The following is a 26,289-nucleotide window of genomic DNA, read 5'->3' as shown; positions in this document are numbered from 1 at the left end:
CGCATAGCTCAGTGGGCGAAGTTGCATCGCAGCGAGAAGTTCTCCCACTTCTTCGTTTTAACACTTTTAAAAAGTTAACACAGCGAAGGCTGGCCGAGGTGGGCCATCACCGTTGGTGTCAGATTTAAAAGTGCCATGCCACCTTAAAGGGCCCTCCCCCGCCTGCCTCTCTGTATTGGCCAAAGTTGTCACATTTCTTCTTGTTAAAGTCTGGGGCGTACGGATAATATTTTTTTTCCAAAACGCGCGTATATCGTATCCCCATCATGGGAGGCTGCCTCTGGCTCACGGTTTCCGGTGAGTGGATATTTCCGCAAATGTTTAACAGTGATACAGTAGTAAGTCCGTGGCGAAAGAAACGAAAGTTACGTACTCTATGCCTTTATACAAGTAGCGAAATATGAGTTCATTTGTGCGAAGTTTTGCGTTTTGTATTTCGCTTTTCGCAGTCTTCTCACAAACAACCTCGTTGCAGTGTAACATTAAGACAGTTAACGGATGTTACGGCTTGCTGACGGTAAACACCTACTTTAATGTTAAATACAATACTTGGAGCCTTAATAAAAAGAATATGCTCACTTGTAAAGATGAAGGGTAAACACTTAAATAGTTATCAGTTATATCACGCGTGTGTGTGCACTGTCGTCTGATGCATTGTAGTGAGAACAAATACGTTGTGGGAAGTCAGAAGTGGGTCGACATTTGGTTAGACTGGCAACCTGGCCATAGTAATGTGGAATTTCCACCATTGGCTCGATGATCAGAGCCTCTAACGGTGATGAGCTGCAGCTCAGTGTCTCATTTGTACAGGGGGAGACACTGACCTCACCTCGAATTGTAACGTTTTAACTTAATTCATACAAAGTTCCAATTAATGCCACCGTATTCATCACGCACCGTAGCATCATTGGTGCCGTGCTTAACACTGCAAATGACACAAGTGAAAAGTCGTGGTGGTTATTGCCACTGTCGAACTTGCGACACGTTGTTGTATTGCTTGCTAATTTGGACTGCGTCACTGCTGCGAAAGTCCAAGTAACAGAATACGTAGATTATAGGCTGAAGATTTAAAAGGGCCCCTACAAGTATGAGCTTCTAATCTTTGGATAATAGCTTGGTTGCCTGGTGGCAATGGCTTGCATACAGTACTAGTGAAACCCACACACGTGTGTTAGACACGAATCTTGTGTTTTATGTATGACCCACAATTCTAAAATTGCAGTACAATCCTAATGATGATCAGAGTTCAATTCCGAGCCATTCAGTATCACCACACACGTGCACTGTGTATTGGATCTGGTCATCATCCGGATGGACTCGGGACAAATTAATTTCCAGAAATATTCTGCTGCTGGATTCACTCCGAGTGTGCAGTATTCGCTTAGGTGCATTAATAGATGATTGCTAACAGAACCCTGAAGTAGCAGTGTGAAATGAACTTAGGGATCTTTGTATACAGTAATTGATATCACCGTGTTATATCTATAAACTCTTTCTACATCATTGCATTACATGGGGTAATGGGGTCATGTGAGATCTTTCCACGTCAATCAACAGGTGCACGTAATTCTGCTTATGGAACTTGCCCACCAGCATGGAAAGTTACGAAACTGGGATGTCTGGAAAATGTGTGTTGCCGTCAACTCGTCTTGACATTAGCAATGCTTCTTCACGTTTTTCATTTGCCTTTGACAATGCAGAATTTTACCTTTGAAACACCTCCGAGTGCGCTTTGTATTGGGAAAAAAAGGCGCAGTTAATGAAGTAAAGTAGCAGGGAAACTGGCTAAACGGGACCAAACGTGTAACCAAATCAATATGAACTCTAAATAAATAAACTCTAAATTAAAACATCCGAATGTATCTTGACTTAAAGCTTTCGTGACTGCAGGAATTCATTTTCTTTGGGTCTTTCGAAATGTTATTTTCTTTGAACCTATCTACGTGACTTTATCGAAAGACCCAAAGAATATACATTCGTATGTATGTTGACCTTCTTTCGCACCGTACGTAGCCAACCCCGCTAATCGGAGGTGAGAACGACAACAAACTAAACACCTCACGGGGGCTTCGTACAGGGTGCTTCATTTATAGACATCCCAATGGCTTCGAATAACTCTCTTACAATGTTCGCAATACTTTGTTCAATATCGATTGGCAATGTTGGACAACGTCTATCAGGAAAGCGTTCATACACTTAAGACAATCATTATATTGAGATTGGTGGGAGATAAGGCGAATATTTTTCATAAAATTTAGTTTTATCTGGAATTTCACTCTAGTTGTGCATATTGTATGTATATGGCACGGTATTATATATGTATACATTTATCACCCTGTATTTTTTGGGGGAAACATTTGAGTGGCAGAGTGTAACACGCACTGTGCTATGAGTGACCATGGCTAAATATCGGTGGCGAGTGATATATGAAGTTTTCGCAGATCCTACCTGGGCCCTCTCCGCATCCCACACTCACCAGTGTGGTGAAGTACGGATTTATTAAGTTAAAACCTACATCTGAAAGGCGTGGGGACGCCTTCATCCATTAGTGGACTGACAAACAGCTGAAAGTTATTATAAATAAACATTTAGTAGTACAGTAAACGTAATCAAGACTAGTACTATACTTATATAGATACAGTACAGCAGTATGGTTTTCCAAGTAGTTTTGGGCGTACTTTTTGTGGAATTAATGAAATTCTGAAATCTCAAAAAGTATTCCATCAACACACGGATGCACACGTATTCACTGATAAGGCTGCCAAGACAATCATGCTATTCTCAGTTGTTATAACAATTTGAAAATGAGACACTTCCCAAAAACTGAATCACACATTGTTTGGCCTCATTTGGAACACATTGTGTAATTTACAAATCACTGCAATGAACTCGGTGCTACGGATGCATACATTGGGAGTTCAATTTTGGTCAAGGCTACCATCAGTGGCGAGTGATATAATGAACCTATCTGGGAATCCCCTTAACCTACGAAACTTTCAACTAAATTCTTTTTTATTTACCAGGGAACTACCACTGAGCTATATAGATCGTATTCAGAAGCGACCTTGGCCACAAATGAAATCTCAAATAAGTGGCTTATGTGGAATTTTAAAGCAGCCAAATACGCATGTTGTTTCTAAGTGTAAACATGCAAACTCAAAATATTTACGCGCCATTTGTATTGAAATAGCATCTAAATGTGACCACATCTCAATGCTATATGGACAAAGGGCTGTACATGATATCAATATAATAGAGGTAATTTCCAAAAACAGATGTATCAACACAAAAGTGTGTGCTCAAAAACAGCAGGAAGCACAATTGCCATTATTCCAGTCTTGGATGCATTTCATGTAACCACCATAGGATGCATTTCATCCTATGGTGGTTACATGTAACCAACATACTGCATATACCAGTGTTGTGCGGTGAGGTCAATGGTTGGGGAGGCACTGGCTAGTGTCAGAGCCAGATTCACACACTGAGGGGGGCGTGTCCTCACTGAGGGGGGCGTGTCCTCGGTGAGGCAGATGTGATCGCTGCCTCCCCTGGTGCTTTTTCATTGCAGTTGCATGACGAGACCAGCGAGCCTAAATATCTTTATACACATACGTGAAATAAGTTACCTGGAGTATGAAAGGTGACGACATGAAATGAAGGGGTCTACAAACATTACATTGGTGACATACTGAGATAGTTACAGGCACGCGCTTATTGCCCGCACTCCATCCAGTTACTGAGGGGTTGCGCAATCGGAGGGGAGGCTGAGCTTTTCGCTGCCTCACCTCTCGTCTTTTCCTGTATTTGCAGTGGAGCTCCGCAAATTTGGCGATTTTGACTATAAAAATGATTGGAATCGTACAGAAATGACATTTATAACACAGATCAGTGGAAAAATCGTAATATTTATTTCATTTGATTATTCTTTTGTTTAAATTTTTGTAACAGCTATTATAATTGGAGTATGACAGGTGAGGCTCTGCCTCCCCTGCCTCCCCTGACCGCACGCCCATGGCATATACAATGCTCCCAGCCTTGTCTATGCCACCAGCACGAAATAAATGAAAGCGTGGCCCTATATTTGGGCTGTGGGTAAGGACCCAATATCTAATTCCGTGTGGTTGAAATGTGATTCGAAGGGAACTCTTCAAGTAACGCCTCGACGAGACTTTAGGATCAGAATGCTCACAACAAGTATTCTGTTCTTGTGTATGGCATGCTTATAAGATCCAGACATGCAAATGTCTGGATCTTATAAGCATGAGAGGGCATCAGGAGAGAGTTGGTGTAGTTTTGCTATTCCTGCGTGAAAGGAGTGCAGACTATAGGGGTTTACTATACGGCCCGTAGCTTTGGTTGCATGGCGTGTCTTACATTGTAATTTTACATTCAGGAAGGAGATGTGCACATCGACCTGTTGATGTTCTCACGTGGTTGCTGGTTTCACCGACGCCTTCGAGGAATGTCAAGGCCAGGAGGTGCGATGATGTTTTGTTCTCGAATGAGGTGTTTATTGTGGACGTCCGCATTGTTCCACTCTAGTTCGCCAGCATTTTTCAGGATCTGGGTGACATTCTATGATGGTGACAGCAGCGTTGATCTCAGAAGGGGGATCAGGACTTGAGTCAGTGGCGAGGTTACATTGTTGAGGTCTTGGTGTAATGGGAAGGTTGTCATTGGCAATAAAACTTGTAAACTCCCTTACAGTTTGCATGTCTCTGCGGACAGCTGAATGACCTAGATGGACCTAATGGGCCCCTGTGGTTTGCAGTAATTTCATGTTCTTACGCGAGGCACTTGGGCTGTGCCCACTTGTGTTGTTGTTGACATTGGAGCTTGGCTCACCGACCTCACAGGGCAGTTCCACGTGTTATGATGCGGACCAATAGAACCCACATGCCACAGGGAAGCAAACAGTAAACACGAATGGGCAAACCGTGAATGTAAAGTAGGGGGCATTGAATGTGGACGTTTGTCTCTCTCGGACACCATACTGTATAACTGCAACGCAGAACCGTATTTGCCAATAACCCCATTGGCCATATATGATACTTAATAGATTTTAATTGTATCAAGCTTACTTCCCTGCCTACTTCATATACATTGCCCTATCTCTGTGTACCCTACATTAATGGACATCTGTGAAAAAGAGCTTTATAGCTCATCGGATTCCTCCAGTATAAACTAATATTCTGATTCTGATCTTCTGAATCTGATCAATACTGTACCGTATGTATGCACACGCGTACTCCCTATAGTCGTGTATGAAATACACAGCACAGTATATAAAGTTTTTTTTGTAATGTATTTTACTTTGTACACAATTAGAAAATGTTTTGGCCTGCCTGGCAATAAAGCAAGTGTGAAGATGTTCAAACACCAAATAGAAACCTTTTGCAAGGAATCAAGTTTGCATTAACCACACGTACTTGTGGTGAACATGCAAACATGCACCGATAATATTGTATACGCATTGCCTTTGAAACTTGATTGACCTACACCAGAGACGGCCTTCTTCGTTGCCTTGTCAAATGCAATGCAAGTATCAGCACACTTATAGCTTGGGTAGGCCAATCAGTTTTTAAAACAATGCATATATTATCAGAGCATATTTGCATGTTCACCACAATTACGTGTGCTTAATGCAAACTTGATTCCTTGCAAACGGTTTCTGTTTGGTGTTTGAACACATTGACACCTGTTTTATTACCAGAAAGGATCAAACCCTATTCTTATTTTTCATACTTTGTTACGGGCAAAAAAGGTCACGTGATATTGTACACATTCTGTTCTGCGTGTTACCTCATATCTGCTTTTCAAAAGACAAGTTGTCGCAATAGAATCGTACCTGTTTAACTGAATTGCTGGGTGGATTATTCCTAACCTCTCGTCACACCTGTGTAATGATGTAATGTAAATCTTTCAACCGTTTGGGTTTGGTCGTTACATAACTAGCTCCAGTATCAGTTGTGACCCGAAGGCAATCATTTGCTGCTGCTGCCCTCAATTGCATCATGGTTTAATTATTTGCAAGAAAACTATTCGAAAAATTATTGTTAACACAAAGGAAACCCTATTTCTCTGCATCCTTTCTCAATTTAAAGGTAAAGGTGCAGCTGTGCAATGGTTTGCTCATGTCACTACTGTACTTACTAGAGAGCCCTCTAACGGGTGTTTGGCCTACTCTTCCACCACACTGGCCAGACGCCCTGAATATATGGGAGCGCCCACACTTTACCCCACCACACGCACACTACCAAGTGACCCGTTAATACCTCTGGGTGAAGGGAGGCATGGGGGCGGTTAAGAAACTTGCCCAACCTTTCAAACTTCCACGCCAGGAGATTGAACGGGCGACCTCTGGATTTGCAGTATCTGGTATGCACACTTACATCAAGGCAACATCTCCAATGTAACCACGGTTTAAACTAGTTTTACCGTTACACTATGTTGTAAGCTATCGCTTTGTCACAGTTAAGCCACGGTGACTTCCTACTGAAGCAATGGGGTGACATCCAGCTCCATTGATGACCCTGAGCTCGTGGCATAAACTCCACATTGACATGGCCGAGGCCAGTTAGGGAAACACCTGTGATATCCAACAAAGTACTGCGTTATAGGCTGAGTGGACCTTCAATGATACATTTAACTCGCAATCTTCCAGAAGAGAGTCGAGTATAATCCCTATCATCGCTTTTGCATTCTGTCCAGTATTTCTGTCATAGTAATTGCACACTGTGTCCATAATATATGTTCACCGTTATCGTGTGTTTTGTCATGTGACATGATATTTATATCGTTAATCATTAGGTCATCTGCATTGCCCATGTAGTAGCTGGTGTGCATTCTCTTGCTCAGAAAAAATACAGTATGGTAGTCTACTCTCCCCACAATAACACCATTGAGTTGAGTGTTAATTCAGGGTAATGATCCATACAATGTATTTGCATGTTGGCAGTGTTAACGCCACACGTACTACAGTGCCGTCATGTTTGTGCACCTAGAAATTACATTAAATGAGGTGGCAAGGTGGCTTAGGGGTCAGATCACTGAACCGGCACTGCTGGAATACCGGCTGTGAATCCAGAGTAGGCCGCCCATCACTAAGCTAGATTCTCAAGTGTAGGGAGTTGATGTTCTCAACCTGGTCAGCTGTGATAGCGCAACAAAATACCATCATAAAACGGCTGGCTACGTACCTCCGATTAGCACCGTTGGCTACGTACGGTGCGAAAGAAGTTCAACATAAGTACGTACACATTAAATTTTGATTCAAAGCTTTCGTGACTGCAGGGACATATTCTTGGTTCTTTCGGTAAAGTCACGTAGAAGGGAAATAATAAAATAATAAAAATATAAAACAATTAAAAAATTCTCACGACGTTTCGACTGCAACACAATCAATCATAATCAGGTGTGAAATCCACAGCAAAACATTTTTTTGCAAGAAAACTTTTTTGCAAGAAAATTGTAGTTCTTTTGACAGCGTTTTCCATAACCGATGTCTGACACAGGGTGATGCACTACTAGCTGCATAGTCCTTAATGACATGTTTTTCATCTCGTGGCATGTGCCAATGCTGTAGCACAGCTGAAATGTCATTGGCAAAACATATATAGATTAACTGGTTGGGTAAGCAGGCGGTACAACAAATGTGGACTCCACCTGTTCCAACTTTGTGGGATAGAGTGTTGCCCCCTTGCACGTGTGGGTTTTCCCTGGGTGTTCTAGTTTCCTTCCCCAAGTAAATACTCATTGAGGCACCACGGTGGCGAGATGTTATTTGCCTCGCCTGATATGCTGGTCTTTGGTTCGATCTCGACCCTGACGCCTGTATTTTCGGAGTTTGCATGTTCTCCCCATGGTTGCGTGGATTTCTCTCCGGGTCCTCCGGGTTTCCCTCCACATTTTAAACACGCATCTTAGAGTATTTGGCTGCAAGAAATTTCCACGTGATAAGCAACTTCGTTGAGCTATCATTTGTGGCCAGGTCACTTCTGAAAAAGAGCTACGTAGCTCAGTGGGCCTTACCTGGTGAAATAAAAAATATAATCTTGATTTGAAGCTTTCGTGACTGCAGGAATCCATACTCTTTGGTGCTTTCCCACCTGATGATGGACGCTTGTGTTGCGCCCGAAACGTCGTGATCTATTTTATTTTATACCTACGTGACTTTACCGAAATAACCAAATAGTAAAAAAAATGTACTTCATAGTTTAATTGTCCAGTAACGCCGTAATATATAGAGGACTGCAAAGCATGGGTAGGATGGGGGGGGGGCGAATCGGGTGCTGCCTGCATTGTTTGTATAGTACAGTATGTGTGGTTCCTTGTGCCTATGAGTCGTTCTTTCTCATCGAGAGTCAGCGAATTCCGTGCTCGTTGCAAGTTGAAAGTATTATTCATGAGAATGATGATCTGGACATCACTTAGAGGATAGCCTGTCAAAGTTTAATTCGGTTCGTCTAAACCATAATAAGACCATCAAGTAAAAATCTAGTTTATAGCACCCTCTAATTACACGACGTTAATGAAGTAAAATTAAGTCAGACATCAGTAATTTATCTTGAAGACAAATGTGGAAAAGTCATTACACATTACATAAAATATCTCCCATCTCGCCAGTTAGACTGCTGCTGCAAGCGCTGTAAGCAAGCACTTCTTGAAGGCAGGCACAGCACATCATGGGGTGATGTGGCCGTACTGAATACCTTTCTTTCCCTAGTGCTGATTTGTACAGGGCAGAGGTGTGGACTCGAGTCATGTGACTTGGACTCGAGTCAGACTCGAGTCATGAATTTGATGACTTGCGACTCGACTTGGACTTGCATAACAATGACTTTGTCCCACCTATGAGATGTGGACTCGAGTCATGTGACTTGGACTCGAGTCAGACTCGAGTCATGAATTTGATGACTTGCGACTCGACTTGGACTTGCATAACAATGACTTTGTCCCACCTCTGGTACAGGGTACTCATTTTAGGCCAACTCTGCATAGAGGAAGCGGAGGATTGGTTGACATACCAATAGCCACTGGCCAAGAAACATTAGATTTCAACAGTGCTCTCTACATTACGTTTTTGGCACTTCAACTCGATGGTCTTGGGTTTCGGATTTTACAATGATCATTCCAGCAAATTACGCTTCAGGTAAAGGCATTGCACCTTGAAAATCTGGCTACTCATGCTGTGTCGGTCATGGAAGTTGCATGACCATACTTCATTGGCTTGGTCAGTACAGGTTGGTGAAGGATATACTGTACTGCATAGTATGCTTAAAAAATAATACCACACACCATGCTATATATAACATGCAGCAGTCATGGGAAATCAATAAGAACAATGTCAGCCAAATAGCTAATAAATCACGACGTTTCGATAGCAACACAAAAGCCATCGCCTTCAGGTGAAACAACACAGCAAGCGGACTGCTGAGGCAGGAGGACACGTAGCGAGAAAGCCACCGCAATCAGAGGCCACACACGCCTGTGCTGGACACGACCCAAGGGCAAGTGGGCAGGGCTGGGAATGGAATTTGCAAGTCGCATTACATTTGCTAAGTTTGCGAAGTTTGATAACTCTTTTTTCAACGGCTTTACTTAACTTGACTCCTATGTTTGTCGTGGTCAAATCTTGTAATCAAAAGTAAGTCTACTTCCTGTTGCCCAATCAATTCCAAATTTTGCACACGTACTCAGATCCGGTGACAATGCATGCCGGTATCAAAATCGGCATCAATTAAGTGGCTCTTTTAAAGCAATTAACATTTTGTATGGTCAAAAAAGGCCGCGGTCCCTAAACTGTGGAATCGCCTCGCCCAAGAAGCAAGCGCCACGTGTCTCGGGCGCGCCTGCTCCGTGTCAACGAGTTACGGGCACCCTCAATCCACACAAACAAAAGTTGTACATTGAAGATTCATTCATAAAATAATCAATTAATTCAAGTAAGCGTTGATGTGGGAGCAGGCGCCGCATCATTGACGAACTTCTCGACGGTGAGTTAAACGAAGTTGTGAAAAAAAGTTATTTAAACTTCGTTCCTCTGTATATATGTCGTGGTCAAATCTTGTAATCAAGATGTCGTCCGCTTCCCGTTGTCCAATCGAGTTATTTACTTTTTAGTGCACTTTAAAGTCAACCCGTTGGTTTCAAACATAATTTTTGAAGGAGTTTATTTCTCTCTATCAACTTGTTCCCTCTGTAAATTTCACCCCCACCCTCTCGCCCGTTGCGGCGGCCCCTCCCCCCTCGGATTGGCCGAGGTGGGCGAGCTCTGCGATCCTGCATTTACTTGCAAATTCCATCCCTAGTCCCGCCCACTTGCCCTTGGGTTGTGCCCACCACAGGCGTGTGTGGCTTTCTCGCTACATTTCCTCCTGCCTCAGCAGTCCGCCTGCTGTGTTGTTTCACCTGAAGACGATGGCTTGTGTTGCTATAGAATTGTCGTGATTTATTAGTTATTTTTTTCTATCTACGTGACTTTACCGAAAGAACCAAAGAGTATGAATTCCTGCAGTCGCGAAAGCTTCAAATCAAGAATGTCAGCCAAATGTATTTTTGCTTTGCTAACACAGGAGAGTATCTTTACTCAAACGTTGCAGCCTTCTTAAGTTATTTAATAATAGCTTGTAGGTAATTATCATTGGTTGTTATAATGGTTGTCTTGATGGTTAATATTTGCCTAGATTTATTTCTAAACCTTTATTTTTCCAATATATATTGAAAACATCTTCTCATATCACTCTGAATAGCTTTGCTGAGAGCATTTTTCATTTCTTACTTTTCAATGCAATCTTAACATAGTTATTCAATATTCATAATAGTTTTGTAGGACTTATATCCTGGAAATATATTTATTAAGTCCTTGGTTTCTGAGAGCCGGATACCTGCTTCGGGTTCCACTGAATCAAATCACTTTTCATAATCTACAAAAGCCAGGCAGAATGGCGTTTAATATACAGCCCTGTATACATGTGTCTTCTTGAAAATCTGATCGTATGTATTGAACCTGGAGAAAGCCTTTTGTAAATTCAACTGTCTATTTGGTTTTATTTAACCTTCGTGAACATTAATGCATGCGATGGACGGCTAATTGATGGGTGTGTAATTTTTAACCCTCGTGCATCACGTCCAATGTGGTACAACTGTGCTACGATGTGTTGACGTTTTCAGCCAAGGTGCCATACGCTTCAAACATCTGCCACATGCAGTCCTTCTCCGTTGGCCGTCAGCAATTCAGTGTGGCCACCTAGTGGTGGAACACGTGACTGCTGACGGCAGAAACGCAGTTGGCAGCTGATTTGAGGCTCTGTGTCCGCTGCATTGGACATTATCAGAATTTGTGTGAATCAATTCTGTGAAAAATGCTTCACATGTTTGGAGGATTCCTTGACTGAGACGGAATTACATAGAAATAAATAGTTCGGTTTTGCTTTTCGTACGGTAACTTATGTTTGAGAAAGCTAAGTGGTCACATCCGTATCACAGTTTTGCTTATACTTGGAGTTAGTGTGTTAGTTAGTCTAAGGTTATGGCAAGGTTTGTTTTATGTAGTTGGGAACACGGTGTAAAAGCATGTGACTTGAAACCTTAATACAAACTCAGGATCTCAGCAATGTCATTTCGGTGCACTGAGCCAACGCCATATTTTCAACTAGTCCCCCACGCCCCAGCGCCAACTGCAAGATAAGATCAAAGTTCAATTAAATGCTTGCCCACCTGTATCTGTGTGTGTATGTATGTCTGCATCTTTTGGATTCCTCCCGCTGTAGTTGGAGTCTTCCTGCCGCTGGTCTCCAGCTTCCCGAGGTTCACTGACATCTTACCGCTGCAAGGCACGCAGAACTCCGTCCTCTGCAAGTTATGCGATGACATGAGCGGCCCGTTCGCCATCACCACGGCCACGTGCGACCCTAAGAGTGATCTGTGCACCAGCGGCTGCGACCGTAGCTCCACATGCAGCGACTCCTACTGCGCTGCTTTCTGGTAAACACCCTTTCCCAGCAGCTGTACTCCTATGGGGCTTTGTAGACTTGTGCGTCTTGATTGCACTCGTAAGTAGTCCGTTCTGAGTTGGGGAACGTCTGCTGTGATGGAAACCCAAGTAATCAAGGACGATTTAATATTGAGCCTGATTGAGTTAAAATTGTTGTGCTTCTGTGTCACAAAGGTATTTGGAGTAAACTCATAAGTTGGTTAATTGCATGCACTGTCGTAAAAAAGTGTTTTGAGTTCGAGCTGGCAACCTCTGGATTGCAAGTCCATTGTGCTAACCATTACCCCCCTCCCCCCCTCCGTGGCAGCATCCTTGGGATGGTTGCGTCGCAAACTGGCTGAGTACAAATGCTTTCCTGATCAATCGAAATAGGAAGCCTTGCCGAGCCTTTAAGTCTCTTGGCGAGGCATCCCCCCGCCCCATAACTGCCCCCTCCCCTCCCGGTCGTGAACTATTATACTGGTCAACACACTTTTTCTGGCATAAGGTATTCGAACGGTTTTAAGGTAATTTAGGGGTGCTGATTCCAAATCTGGCATCAGTTTTTGTCTATCACATCAGATATCCAATATTGAATTTTCAATAAAAACTGCAGAAGAAAAATATTAAATAAATGTGGATATCTACATAAAATTATATTATAAACACACCCTAAAAATAAAGCACCATATTTTAACACTAAAGCAGTCACTGACTCGCAATCATAAGTGACAGAGTTAATTTCGGGTAAAATCAATGAAAATGGGGTATGCCGATAGCATAAAAATGAGATGTGATAGAGCAAATCTGAGATAAGATTTGCAATCAGCACCCTGAAATTAGTCTAAAACAGCTGCAAAAGTCCAGGCCAAATTTGTTGTTGTTGTTGTTGTTGACCAGTGTTATTCTTGTCGGCACAGGAACGACGACGGCAACTCGATAAACGTGAGCACGCAGTGCCTCTCCCTGGAAGAGTTGGTCGCCAAGCTCCCAGGGTTGAACAAGAGCACCGCCAACAACACCAGCTGCGTCAAGCAGACCGTGCCGCCTGGCTCCAACTTCACCGGGGCGTGCGTGTGCAAGGCCGAGGAGTGCAACCACTACCTGCCGATCAGAAGCCACCTTCCTTCCCAACAGCCGCCCTTCAAGAACAATTCCAGCACCGACAGTAAGCACGGCCACCGCTCTGCGGCAATTGGGGGTGTGCATTGTCTTAAAATACGCTGCCAAGCTTAGCAGTGTTCATTAGGACGCTGTCTTTCTGACAGCTCTGTTCTTCACCTGAGGACGGCTGCTTGCGTTGTGACCGAAACGTTGTGAGAATTTTATTGTTTTATTTTAAATATTTTATTATTTCCCTTCTATGTGACTTTACCGAAAGATCCAAGAATATGAATACACTGCAGGAGATTGCAAAATGCAGTGCGTTAATTATTACTTTTCTGTTGTTACTGGTCGTTAATGGAAATCAGGCCCCGATAAGTATTTTTCAATATCCATATGCTTATAAATGTGTACGCATTAACACATTATGTTAGAATTGCAGCAATTTGTCACTTTACTCGAATTTAAATATTTTGATGAGAGCACTGGATTGCAGCCATATTCCACTCCCAAATTGCGTCGCATTTTAATTATTCAGAATGCACTGCATTGGAATTTCGCAAGCCAAAATTGAGTTGTTGCCCATTGTATCCAACTCGTGCCAATCACAATACGTTGAACCGCTGTGCAGACGACGATGATGGGCAAAAGCTGTATCTCATCATCCTGCTGGCTCTGCTGCCCGCGCTCGCCCTGATCGCGCTGGTCATGCTCACCTTCTACACGCTGTGCGAGCGGCACAAGCGCCGAGGCCCCCACGGCGCTGCTGCCCTGCCCTCCAAGGAAGGCATCAAACCGCCGCTCGGCAGGGGCCTCTCCGCACCGTCCTCGGGAAGGACGGCGGGCGGAAGAGCGGCGGCCTCTGGCGGCCGGAGGGCGGCGGGTGGCGCCGGCGGCGAGAGCAGCGAGCGGTGCGCGCTGCGCGACGACCAGTCCGACGTCAGCTCGACATGCGCCAACAACATCAACCACAACACGGAGCTGCTGCCCATCGAGCTGGACGCCGAGGTGGGCAAGGGGCGCTTTGCTCGCGTGCGACGCGCCAAGTTGCGGCAGAGCGCGGCTTCGGACCACTTTGAGACGGTGGCCGTGAAGATCTTCCGCGCGGCCGAGTTTGCGTCGTGGCGCTGCGAGAAGGAGATCTTCTCCGACGCCAACCTCAAGCACGAGAGCATCCTGCACTTCCTGACGGCCGAGGAGAGGCTGACCACCGAGCCGGAGCACGACGGGCTGCACGCCGGTGAGTGGTGATGTTTAATCTCGCCAATCGAGCACACGGCTCGAGAGGGATCCATCCCTGCGTTTGTGTTCCAGACTGTGCGACATGACTATGAAGCCTCTTTGGTCGCGCTTTGGTTACGTTCAAGCTACGTCACACCTTTTAACGCGTCAACGTAGTGACATTGCTAGGAAGCCTTGGCGGAGCACCTTATTGGGATTTTAGTCCTTTTTTTCTCAATAATTAAGCTTAAAATGCATGTTGGACAACTGAGAACACAAGGCCTAGCTGTGTATCCACAACATATTTGTTCTTTTCGGCTGTGTGTTTAAAAATAATGTTTCTGCGTACGTGGTCGTGGACTGCAAATTAGTCGAACTTCTCTTTCCGTGATGCGGACACTGATTGCTCTGCTCATCATCATCACTGAACCCTGCCAAGGTCATGCAGTAATTGTAAGAGTTAATGTAAGAATGCAATTTCTGCACGATCCACCAAACCTACTACACCTGGTATCTGGGCTTAGCTAAATTAAGCGAAAAGCCAAACTAGAGTAGGTTTTATGTGTAGTCATGTGACCGGGCTGAGAGGATTAACTTACTACTCAGTTTAATAAAGCGTGGTTGAAATCTACATTTGAATTCTGGTTGACAGTTGTGTAACATTAGTAAAGTGAAATTTCCTATTAGATCATGATGATTTACGTCGCTAACTAAGGGAAAATCTTAAGCTGTTTCTGCAATTGATCACGGGGCCTTCCTGGGAAACTGAGCACGCATAATTTGCAAATGTCCTCTGGGATGTCAAATCTTGTGACAGATGAACATCAAAAAATATGTCGAAGCCAGCATTTTTGCTGATGCTATGCATGGCCCCTGCATTGAGCTTGATATCGATGATGACGGTAATGGCGTTAAGACCAGTGCCCTAACATCAATGATTCATGAACCCTCCGGAAGCCACCCGTCCGCTATGATTGCTGACCAACTCGATGTGGCGCGACAGGCATGGCGGGCGGTGGCGGCGGCATGGTGAAGGAGTACTGGCTCATCACAGCGTACCACCCGCGGGGAAACCTGCAGGACCTGATTCTGCGCAAGGTGCTGAGCTGGCGCGAGCTCATGCTGCTGGGCGCGTCGCTCGCCCGCGGCGTCGCGCACCTGCACAGCGACCGCACGCCCTGTGGCCGGCCCAAGATGCCCATCGCGCATCGCGACATCAAGAGCTCCAACATCCTGGTGAAGGCGGACGGCACGTGCTGCCTGTGCGACTTCGGGCTCTCGCTGAGGCTCGACCCGTCCCTCAGCTCCGACGAGCTGGCCAACAGCGGGCAGGTGAGAGTCGCAAAGACGGAGGCACAGATCCCCCGTCTAGCCTTTAAGGCACTGTTGGGGCAAGTGCCTCTTAGCGAACACCTATTTAAGGCCGGCACAGCACGTAAGGGGGTGGGTGGCCAGCACTGCGCCCTGCCGCCTTTTTCTGCTCAGTGCTGATGTTAACAAATCAGCACCAGGTACTCATTTCAGGACCAGTTAAGATATTCGTTGCCGATGTTGGCTGTTAACGGGAATAGAACACAGGCGCATAGAATAGTGCGCTAACCACTACACTCCCGCTCCACACGAGTGAGACACACATACAGATGGATAATGTAACCAGATGGATGATTGATAGACAGATGGACACTGACAGCCATAAAGACAAAAAAATTGACAACCAGATGGAAATATGGATGGAACTATGCTAATGTTTAAAAGATAATATTGCTGAAAATGGTGTGTCAGTCTTTTAGTTTGTTGATCAAAGACCATTATTAACTGATCTGCCTATCTTTTTTCATAAAGTCCCCATTGGACACTCATTATTGTCTAAAGAACCATCAGGGTCTGGTTTGTCAGTATATTATATCAACATAGATCTATTCGTCTACTGCGTGAAGAACCCATCAGAGACCAGTGGTCGTCATCATCACACACGTTGAGGAAGGGGAGAAGTATAATGAGAGACGGAGATACCATTGAATACACAGAACTTTGTATGAGGTAAAAAAAATGTTTCAATAATTTGGTGAACACACTATAAGATGATTTAAGTTGTCAGAGCATCCTATGTCAGTCTGTTGTTTAAAGACCGCATCAGAGACGGCTCCCTCAGCTTCTTGTCCATGATGACATGAGAGCTCACCGATTTATGCATGGACTGGCAATGGACACAGTGCGAGGCTCTCAGTAATATGGACTCTGCTGCGACGGTTTAGCTTGCCATGTAAGCAATACTGCGGGTGACTGCTCGGCAGGTTGGCACGGCCCGCTACATGGCTCCTGAGGTCCTGGAGTCGCGCATCAATCTCGAGGACCTGGAGTCCTTCAAGCAGGTGGACGTGTACGCTATGGCGCTCGTGCTCTGGGAAATGGCATCTCGCTGTGACGTCTTAACAGGTTGGCACGAGCACGTTGAGTGTGTGGGTGTGTGCGCAGGCGGTACATCTGTCAGTCATCTCAGTTAACCCATAACATCTGGGTCAGTCTCGCGACCTCATGTCAGTGAGCGTTTGACACTTCGCGTGGCTTCACAGTGCACCTAGCCTGGAACAAGTGCTGTGGTGACGTCTTTGGCACTTAGTGGCAAATGTCGGTTGTTGTTGTGCATGTGAATTCCTGTGAGTGTGTAGTGACATCAGTGACATGTAATGTACATATAGGGTCACCAGGTGGTGCTGTGAACAGGGTGATACATTTACATTCTGCAGGTTGAAAGTTCAACTGTGGATGCAGGTTAACTCCGATCATCATCCCTGTAGGATTGATGAGTATCACTTTGGGAGAGGTCAGTAGTGGTTGTGCTATGGATAGATTGGTCCCTGCCTTAGGAATGTTGACTTTCCACCACTATATTTGAGCGGCAGGGTGGCTCAGTGGTAACTCGTGTGCCTCACAGTTATAAGGACGTGTATTTGATTCCTGCCTTTGGCGCTTTTATGTGTGGAGTTTGTATGTTCTCCTCCTGTTTGCTTAGCGATTCCTCCAGGTTTTTTGCTTTCCTCCCATATAAAAAAACATACAATGTAACTAACATTGGCCAAACATCCCTGCAAATTACTAAATTTTGATCACACAAATACTTAATCATCCCCCTACTGTGAAGATTTGGTAGGACCCTCCTTAAAAAGAGGCCTAAGTCTATCAGGCTAAACAAGGGTATATCGTAAAAAATAACCATCGCCAGGCCATCAGTAGATATTAGATAAATCCCATGCTGGTTTGAGCAGAGACAGTTTGGTACAGTATGTATGGATGTATGTTGAACTTCTTTCGCACCGTACGTAGTCAACCGTGCGAATCGGAGGTGCGGGGGAAGGACAACAAACTAAATACCTAACGGAGGCTATGTCCCGCCGTGTGCTTCTTAACTTTGAATCAATGGATAACCTATACATATGATGCATGCAAGTTACAGTACAATGTTTACAAGTACGGTAAGCCTTACCCATGTATCGATAGCTACATTTTAATCTGCAGTTTTATTGAGGGAATGTGTGCTGTCATTTATTGAGGGTCTATTGTTGAAAAATCGCCAGGAATTTATATACTTTGGCAATTTGCACTTACATACTTTCATAATTTCTGTTTATATATTCATTGTGACTTTACTACCTTTCCTATACTTTGCACTCCTATCGTTTTTTGTATTGTTGTTGTAACTTTCTGACATGCCCCAACTGGACATCTGTGAAAAAGAGCTTCATAGCTCATCAGATTACTCGTCTAAATAAAGATTCTGAATGATTCTGATTCAACGACCAAGGCAATGTGAGCTGGCGTATTCCTGGGAACAAACGAACCTAACGGAGGCTATGTCCCGCAGCATGGCTGTGGTGCAGATGTCCTGTGAAAAAGAGCTTCATGGCTCATTGGATTCCTCCAGTCTCAATAAACATTCTGATTCTTTCAACGACCAAGGCAATGTGAGCTGGTTTTTATGCCTGGGAACAAACGGGCCTAACGGAGGCTATGTCCCGCAGCATGGCTGTGGTGCAGATGTCCTGTGAAAAAGAGCTTCATGGCTCATTGGATTCCTCCAGTCTCAATAAACATTCTGATTCTTTCAACGACCAAGGCAATGTGAGCTGGTTTTTATGCCTGGGAACAAACGGGCCTAACGGAGGCTATGTCCCGCTGCATGGCTGTGGTGCAGATGTCAAGGACTACGAGCCGCCGTTTGGCACCAAGGTGCATGAGCACCCGTGCGTGGAGAGCATGAAGGACATGGTGCTGCGGGAGAGAGGTCGCCCAGACATCCCGGGCAGCTGGCTTCTGCACCAGGTGACCACCGCCTAACAACACTGCAGCCAATGTGTATGTAGAATAAATCTGAGCGTGCAGGGCGGTGCAGGGTTAACACAGTGAGAAGGGCCCGAGTTCTGTTCAGAACCTTTGCGCAATGTGTGGAGTGTTTTACGTTTGTCCCCCTGTTCTGCAGCGTGCGAGTGAGTGGAGTGTGTATGTTTTTCTCCTGTCCTACATGAGCATCGTCAAATTATTCAATTGGGGTTACACATAGCAACATCGGCCCGAGCACAAACACTTGATGGGATCTTGAGGCTCAATGAGGCTTTCTTGGGTACACAAGCATGGCTTTGTAAGCTAATGGTTTACCCAAGTGCGCAGCTATGGCGTTCCTGTGTTGATCAGTGATTCAGTCTGTGAAATTACATTTTTATTGTTAATTACCAAGATATATAAAGTAATGATATATATTGAAATTATATATATAAACATTTCAATAAATATTAAAGGACTGACTGCAATGGCAGTTGGTGTATATAAATGAAAAAAACATCACTATTGCTGTCAGTAACCCTACTTGTTTCTACAAAATGTCATAGAAAATGGGAAAAAAAATCTGAAAAGAGCACAAAGCTTGGCAGAGGTCCACGGTGGGAATTACTGTACACTGAGAAACAAAAAGAGGGACATGAGGTACATAAAATAGCCAAGTTGGAGATATAATAAGTTTTACCCTTTCTGGCAATAAAACAGTTGTCAAGATGCTAAAACACCAAACAGAATCCTTATTCAAGGAACCCTGTCTGCATTAACCACACATACTCGTGGTGAACGTGCAAAGAAAAAACATGCTCTGATAATATACGCATTGTCTTTGAAACTGATTGGTCCACACCAGAGACAGCTTTCTTTTGATCCTAGTTTCAAACAGTGTTCGACCAGAGAACGCCAAAAGGCGAACAGCACAAAGGCAATGCACCATCAGGGCATGTATAGCTCGGGGTGAGCAGCTACAATATGGGACCTCGACTGTTAAGAAGTTTACTTGGTACATGTCGCCAGAAGGGATGCTGTCCAATGATTGAGAGAAATGACGGAGCGATTGCCAAAGTACGGAACACGCCCTTGAAAGGAAATCCACCGCGGAAATGCAACAATGAAATCAGGTTGTGTGTGGGTACTATGTGAATCGTTGTCTTGCAGGACCGTGAGCTTGGTGACACTTTGGGTAGGCCTTCATCCTGCAGTGGATTCATCAAGGCTGACGATACCATATATATAATAGGCTGGTGCCGTGGCAAAATGTTCATGTCACACCAAAGAAGAGTAGCACAGTCAGAAAATCTTTATAATGGCATATACTTTAGTTGGAGAATCCAGCAGGGTGGCACTGTAACAAAGTGCCTAAGTCACATTCAGGAAGTTGAGAGATAAAATATTGGTGAAGATCAACTCGGCACAAAAAAGAGAGTAAAGCATTGCCAACAGTGTGACTTGAAGGGATGCTGGCTAATGGTCAAGACTAACGACAGAGTGGCAGCCAAGTATGGAACATGCCCGAGAGGGTATCCATTGCGAAGATGAAGCGTAGTGTGCAGTAGGAACTAGGTGTATTGTTACATCACAGGACTGTGAGGCCTTTCACTTGTTCCGAAAGACGGAAGCCTCAGTATGAAGACAACACACTTTAATGTGTGCTGCCGTCACGTGTCTGTTGCAGGGAATGGGCTTCCTGAGCGAGATGATCACTGAGTGCTGGGACCATGACCCAGAGGCTCGTCTGACGGCGCAGTGCGTGGCAGAGCGCTTCAGCCAGATGGAGATCGCGGAGACGGAGCGGGAGAGGGAGCGCGACAGTCAGCCGCCGCCCACCGACGAATCCTCTCCCGCTGAGAGCTCGGACAGCTTTGAGGACAAGGGCGAAACGCAGTGTCTCATGGGCAGCCCTTCCCGCTGAGGGGCATGGGGGACGCAGGGGAAAGAGAACACAGCCGGAAGTCTTGGGTTAAAGTGATGGGTGTGCACGTACGCGGCCACGAACACACACGTGGGCGCGCGCGTGTAAACAGAAAAGTTATCTTACGCAGTCGACTAAGTGCATCATCAGCTTAAATGCGCACGGATTTGTTGGCCCTGTTTTTCGACTATTACTCAGGCACTCTATAAGTTTTAACGAGCTTTAATTGTCAACATGCTGCCAAGGCCATGCAGATTAACCAAGTCGACTTTATGCACAGAGTGAAGAACGCAGTTTAGTTTTGCATTTGTAAATTTAGCACACGTGTACAGCACTTTCTTCACAGTGCATGGACAATCATGAACATTTCTAACATGTTAACACATACATGAGCAAGATTTATTATTTTGTAAACATAAATACATGTGCATTTGTCTCCACACACACCCCTATATACAAAGATAAATATCCCCCACAGATGTTAACAGACTTTTGGGGCAAGTGCTGTCAACAAACACCTATGAAGGCCACTAAGGTGCACAAGGGGGTGGGTGGCCAGCATTACCATATATACATATACAATATTTGTTTTCATCAAATTTCTTTTCTACTCACAGCAAGACATCATTTTTAATATTTTATGAGACATTTCCTCAGTGCTGAGGCATTGAAAAACACTGTAAATGTAACTGGGTTCCATTTGATGTAAAACAATTGGGCTATATTTTTCAAATAGTTTTTATTACAGTATTATTTCAATGATATGACATTTCCAAACGTATATATTATACATAAAACTTTTCAAAACAATGGCTGTAATTTAATGATACAAAGGGAATCACTTTTTCTCAATATAGGTTGACAGTATTTGGAGCCATTTCCTTATCTCTTTTTTACAAGGGGGTAAATAGAAAATGAGATCTAATTTTTCATGGAACTACCCAGATTTATCACACTAACCTTGGGAAAGATTCACTATAATAAAACAAGGACTGTAAAAGTATCCATACACATTTAACGATTGTGGAGTTTGTCAACATACAAGGGAAGACCAAGACATGTTGCTTTTACATTAATACATTTCAACCATCTCAAATCTTCATCTGCTACGTCACCTTCCAGTGAAATGTAAAAAAATACACAATCGAAATGGAATTTGCAAATGAAGTGCAATGGGATGGGTTGGCTCTCCAACTTCCAATTATGCAAGCATTAAAAACACGTGCATATCCATGACCGACTTTAGCTGATGCAAATCAAATGAAAACAAACGATGTCTCAAACTAGGCATGTGGAGGAAATAGGGTTAATGTGATACAAAAGGGAATTTTATACTGTAAAGCAAACTGAATGCATGAGGGTTTTATGTTTGATTTGCCTGGCTGTTGGTAAACCAAAGGGCATGTATATGATAGGGCATACCGACGCAGTGCAAGATTATATTGAGAGACTTGTCACAATATCTGCATAAGTTGTGGAATGTGTCACTTTTTGGAAGGGGCATTTTGTGAGGCCTGGAACAGCTGCTGAAATGACATTATCCTTGCTTCTGTTTGTATAAGTTTGTTTCGTTTTGGGTTTTATTTTATAAAACCTTAGTTTGAATGATCAAATATTGTATATACGTGTGTACAGTACAGTATATTAAAAAGATATATGTAAAATGCATAGCAAAATATTAACGTTTTGGGCATGGTACATGACACTAAAAGCTCAAAGTGCAAGCGGCTTGCAACATGTAAATATGAATGTTTTATTGAAATGTTGATAAGATTGATGCTATAAAAATATAATTGAGAGTTCTACAGTACTGTAGTTGAATGGAAGATATTTTATTTGAATATTTTAAAACATATACGTTATTAGTAAATAATTTGGCAAGAATTAATTTGTGACAAGACATCTGAAACTATGGTTTATAGAGAATTTGATATTACCATATTCCTCAGATTATGATACCTTTTCACTGTATTTTAGAGCCAAGTTGTTACTTATTACTTTCCTTAACATTTAATAATCCAGAGCATATGGTAATATCCGAGGAAATTAATAGATTTCACAACAAAGGTGGGCATTGCACATACAAAAGCTCTCAGCCTTATTCAGACCACCAGCTCAAAATAATGTGGCCTTTCAAACTTACTCAAAATGTGGGCATCCCCACAACAGGCACTAGCGGAACAAAAGCAAAACTGGTGACTGGTTTCTTCTTCATTACGACTCATCAGTACGGTACACTCAGCACTATTTGCTGCTGTCATATGCCCCTAGGAGCCCCGTATAGGAAGAGGACTTGTACATTTACACCGTGGCAATCGCATTAGCACTTGCCTAAAAGTCAACCATGACGAGAAAACACATCGCAACAGAAATAGTATTGCAGGCTGCAAAGACAACAAGAGGTGTGCATTGCTTATAGCAAAACAAAAGTTGAAAAACAAGCACCTTAGGAATACGTTTGCAAAGCATTTTATGGAAAATGGAATACGCATTAGCTTGTTGTTGCTGGTCACAAATACTATACAGGTTCAGCCCAAAACATGTACATTTCAATTGTACTTAAACGAAAGTGAATGTGGAAATTGAAGCCATGTATTAACTGGGAAGATATGCTCAACAATTGAACATTTTAATACAAGGGTGTGTGCTTTCTACGTGAAAACTGTATTGTTTTCTTGCCATTGTTTTTTTATTTCTGTTAACAGCTTTAAGAAGTATTCAAGTGTTACTAACCACGATGTAGTCTGTGCAGTGTTATTATTTTCAACTATTTTTGAACATTTGCAAGTGTATAACATTTTGGCATAATACCGGTGCAAAGTAGATATCTGGCAGATTGGTAATGTTAACGCACGAATTCACTCAAGCAAATGTTACGAAGTAGTCTTTATTCATTGATAGAGTAATTGTCAATGGAAAAAAAACATAGATGTGACAATTTGAGGGTTTATTGAAAACACACTTGTCTTGAATGCTATTTCGAGATAAAACAGATGGGGTTGTGGTTATAATATGCAAGTTTATTTTGGTGAAAACTCAAGAGACCAGGAGTCTGATTTGACATGAGTGACCTGGGTCACCAATATGACAAGAGAAAAGTAGGGCAATGAAACAAAAATAATCAGAACAAAAACCACTGTGCCACATGATAAAACTAATATATAAAATGTATTAAGCATGGTTAAAATGATGTAAAGGTGAAACGGATATAATTTTCCAAAAGTATTCACAATAATGAGTCCAAATCTTGTTAGTTATCAAGAATTCACTCTAAAATGAATACATTATCACAGTGCCTTCCCTTTAGAGGTAATGTGTAGCACTTCAAAAACTGTATTGTGATTTCTAAAAATGAATCCACCAATGTGTGAACAAATTCTTTATTATCTTGTAAGGTATATATTACAGCACACTTTATATACAATATAAATATACCAAAGTTATTTTTTCCTGCTATATGCCTGTACTGTATATACTTTTTGCTGAGTGGACGGGATTAACAATTCAGTTTATGGGTGCGATACTGCAAAATACAAATAAATACATTTTTCATTACATTTTGACATCTGCCGTTGTTTTAAATATATAGTGATGCACATTCTTCAGATCCATTCTGCCCTGATTAAAATCTAGAACCCAGTTTTATTGCATAAACATGTTTTACTTATACACAGTAAATAATTGTAACCAGAGCAATCTGGAAAGCTGTTCCAGGAATTTTAGGTTATTTTGGCATGCCACATCCATTTCACTTTTTGTGGTATCATAAATGCATGAACCTGTTTTGAGGATTCTAGCAAAAAAGGTTTAATAATATAGAATGCATCGGTGTACCTTATACTCTAGTAGAAGTACCTTATGCCCATTAACCCTCCTCCAAGCGAGCATGGCAGCAACATGGAAATAAATATAAATTAAATCCTCGTTCTACATAAAGTGGCCACCAAGTATGAAGAGATATTTGTTAAAATTCTGTTAAATCGTTGACCACCGATTCAGACAAGATATTTTCAAGTGAAAAGCGCTAAAACATTCACAACACAACTGAAACAGGGCTTCTGAAGCTCCAGCCCTTACACCACACCACTATATGTTTCAACATTTAACAATTATCTCCAAATAAATTAATGTGTTACACGTGCCATACACCTGGTGACTGCAAAATAAGAACCCGAACAAGGTTTTTGTGTGAAGACTGGGATTTCAGAAGCCCTGCTCTAAACACACCACTTACTACTTAACAGACCCAGAGAGTTAATGTGTTGTGTCAAAAGACAATGGAAATTTTATTTCTGTACGAAAGCCAGATTAGTAGCCAAATCTGTATACAGTTCATATGTGAAAAAGCATATACAGTATGTGGGGAGAAACGTGTTACTACTGTGAAAATCCCAGTGCTTCTGGTAAAGATTCTGTCCATATATCTCGGTCAATATGTGCACCAAAAGGGGCTTCCCTTAGGTCTACTCAACCTAAAGGCTGGTAAAATAGTCGTCTGCCAACGAGTGCAGTGAAATAAGACTGGCAGGTGTGTATGAGCCCTTCCTTTATTTGCTGTACATTTTAATAGTCGTTTTCTAAAAGTCTTTCAAAGATATAACTGGAGTCCTTGTTTGTATGTGCAAATGCACGTGATGTATTAATCACGTGATTAAGTAGCTGGAATCATATTTGTCGCTGTTATATTATTCAGAACATAGCTAGCAATCACGGGAGTTGTGAGCTTCCTTAGTTGAATCCCTTGGTGCAAACGCTGCAAAAACTAAGTTGGAGCCCTCTGCAATAACACGTTGCACATTGTATTTGTTACAATCACAGACATGCAGCGCTTGCTGGATATCAACTTCAAGATACTTAGGCTCTTGTTTGCTTTGGATTTTTGGCACAACTTCTGGAAAACCAAACGTTGGTAGTCAACCCCCTTCAAAATAAACTTGCAATATGCTTCTATCAGCCCCAGTCCTCCCCTCAACCACACGCACTTCCATTTCCAGAAATCTCCCAGATCCCTGAGTTGTGTTTGTGGGAGACAAAATATATTGTATTGAATAAAACATGAGGGAAAGAAAATAAACAGAAGGGTTTTAGAAGTCATGATTGTAACATGGGAAGCAGGTTATTAAAATGTATATATTCTGTACTATACTGTGTGCATATACTACAGATCACCAGGTCACCATTGTAAAGGTGATGTCGCCATTGTAAACATAATGGTCAAAGACATTGATTCCACAAGTTTTACCAAATCAGGAGATACCAAATTTTTTCTCTGGCCCATAATTAGCTCAGTACAAACAGGCATTAAAGTGCCACTTTGTAAATAATAGGATTTGTAACTATACGTTAAGTCACGTAGGTATAATAAAAAATAGATCACGACGTTTCGATCGCAACACAAGCAACCGTCTTCAGGTGAAAGAAGATGGTTGCTTGTGCTGCGATCAAAACGTCGTGATTTATTATTTGTTCTACCTACGTGACTTTACAGAAATAACCAAAGTGTATGGATCCCTGCAGTCACGAAAGCTTCAAATCAAGATATATACGTTAAAACAGATTTTCACGGGTCTTAGCATCTAATGGCATATTCCCCTGATTGGAACCAGCCAGTGCAGAGAAGTCTTCTTGGTTAGAGACCAGCAAAGATAATTAAAATACGAGATTGATTATCATGCATTATTCTCATACGCTGAGCATGTGGTAAAGTGCTGTCCTGTATTGTGGACCAGGTCACCTGAAAGATCTGCAC

At 42.9% G+C, this 26,289-nt stretch overlaps 1 protein-coding gene across 1 annotated transcript; it reads left to right on the top strand.

Annotated features, from left to right (window-relative positions):
* TGFBR2 (transforming growth factor beta receptor 2) lies at nucleotides 1-24,570 on the top strand. The gene is made up of 8 exons (XM_078865888.1): nucleotides 1-297; nucleotides 11,772-11,985; nucleotides 12,895-13,142; nucleotides 13,710-14,318; nucleotides 15,303-15,631; nucleotides 16,594-16,735; nucleotides 18,492-18,619; nucleotides 20,304-24,570. Exons 1-8 carry the CDS (start codon nucleotides 267-269, stop codon nucleotides 20,538-20,540), a joined length of 1,938 nt encoding a protein of 645 aa, XP_078722014.1. The 5' UTR covers nucleotides 1-266; the 3' UTR covers nucleotides 20,541-24,570.
* The last annotated feature ends 1,719 nt before the right edge of the window (nucleotides 24,571-26,289 follow it).

The sequence above is a fragment of the Lampetra fluviatilis genome, chromosome 21, assembly GCF_964198595.1.
Source record: "Lampetra fluviatilis chromosome 21, kcLamFluv1.1, whole genome shotgun sequence".
NCBI lineage: Eukaryota > Metazoa > Chordata > Hyperoartia > Petromyzontiformes > Petromyzontidae > Lampetra > Lampetra fluviatilis.
The sequence above is the reverse complement of the archived record's forward strand: the minus strand, read 5'-3'. Positions and strand labels throughout refer to the sequence as shown.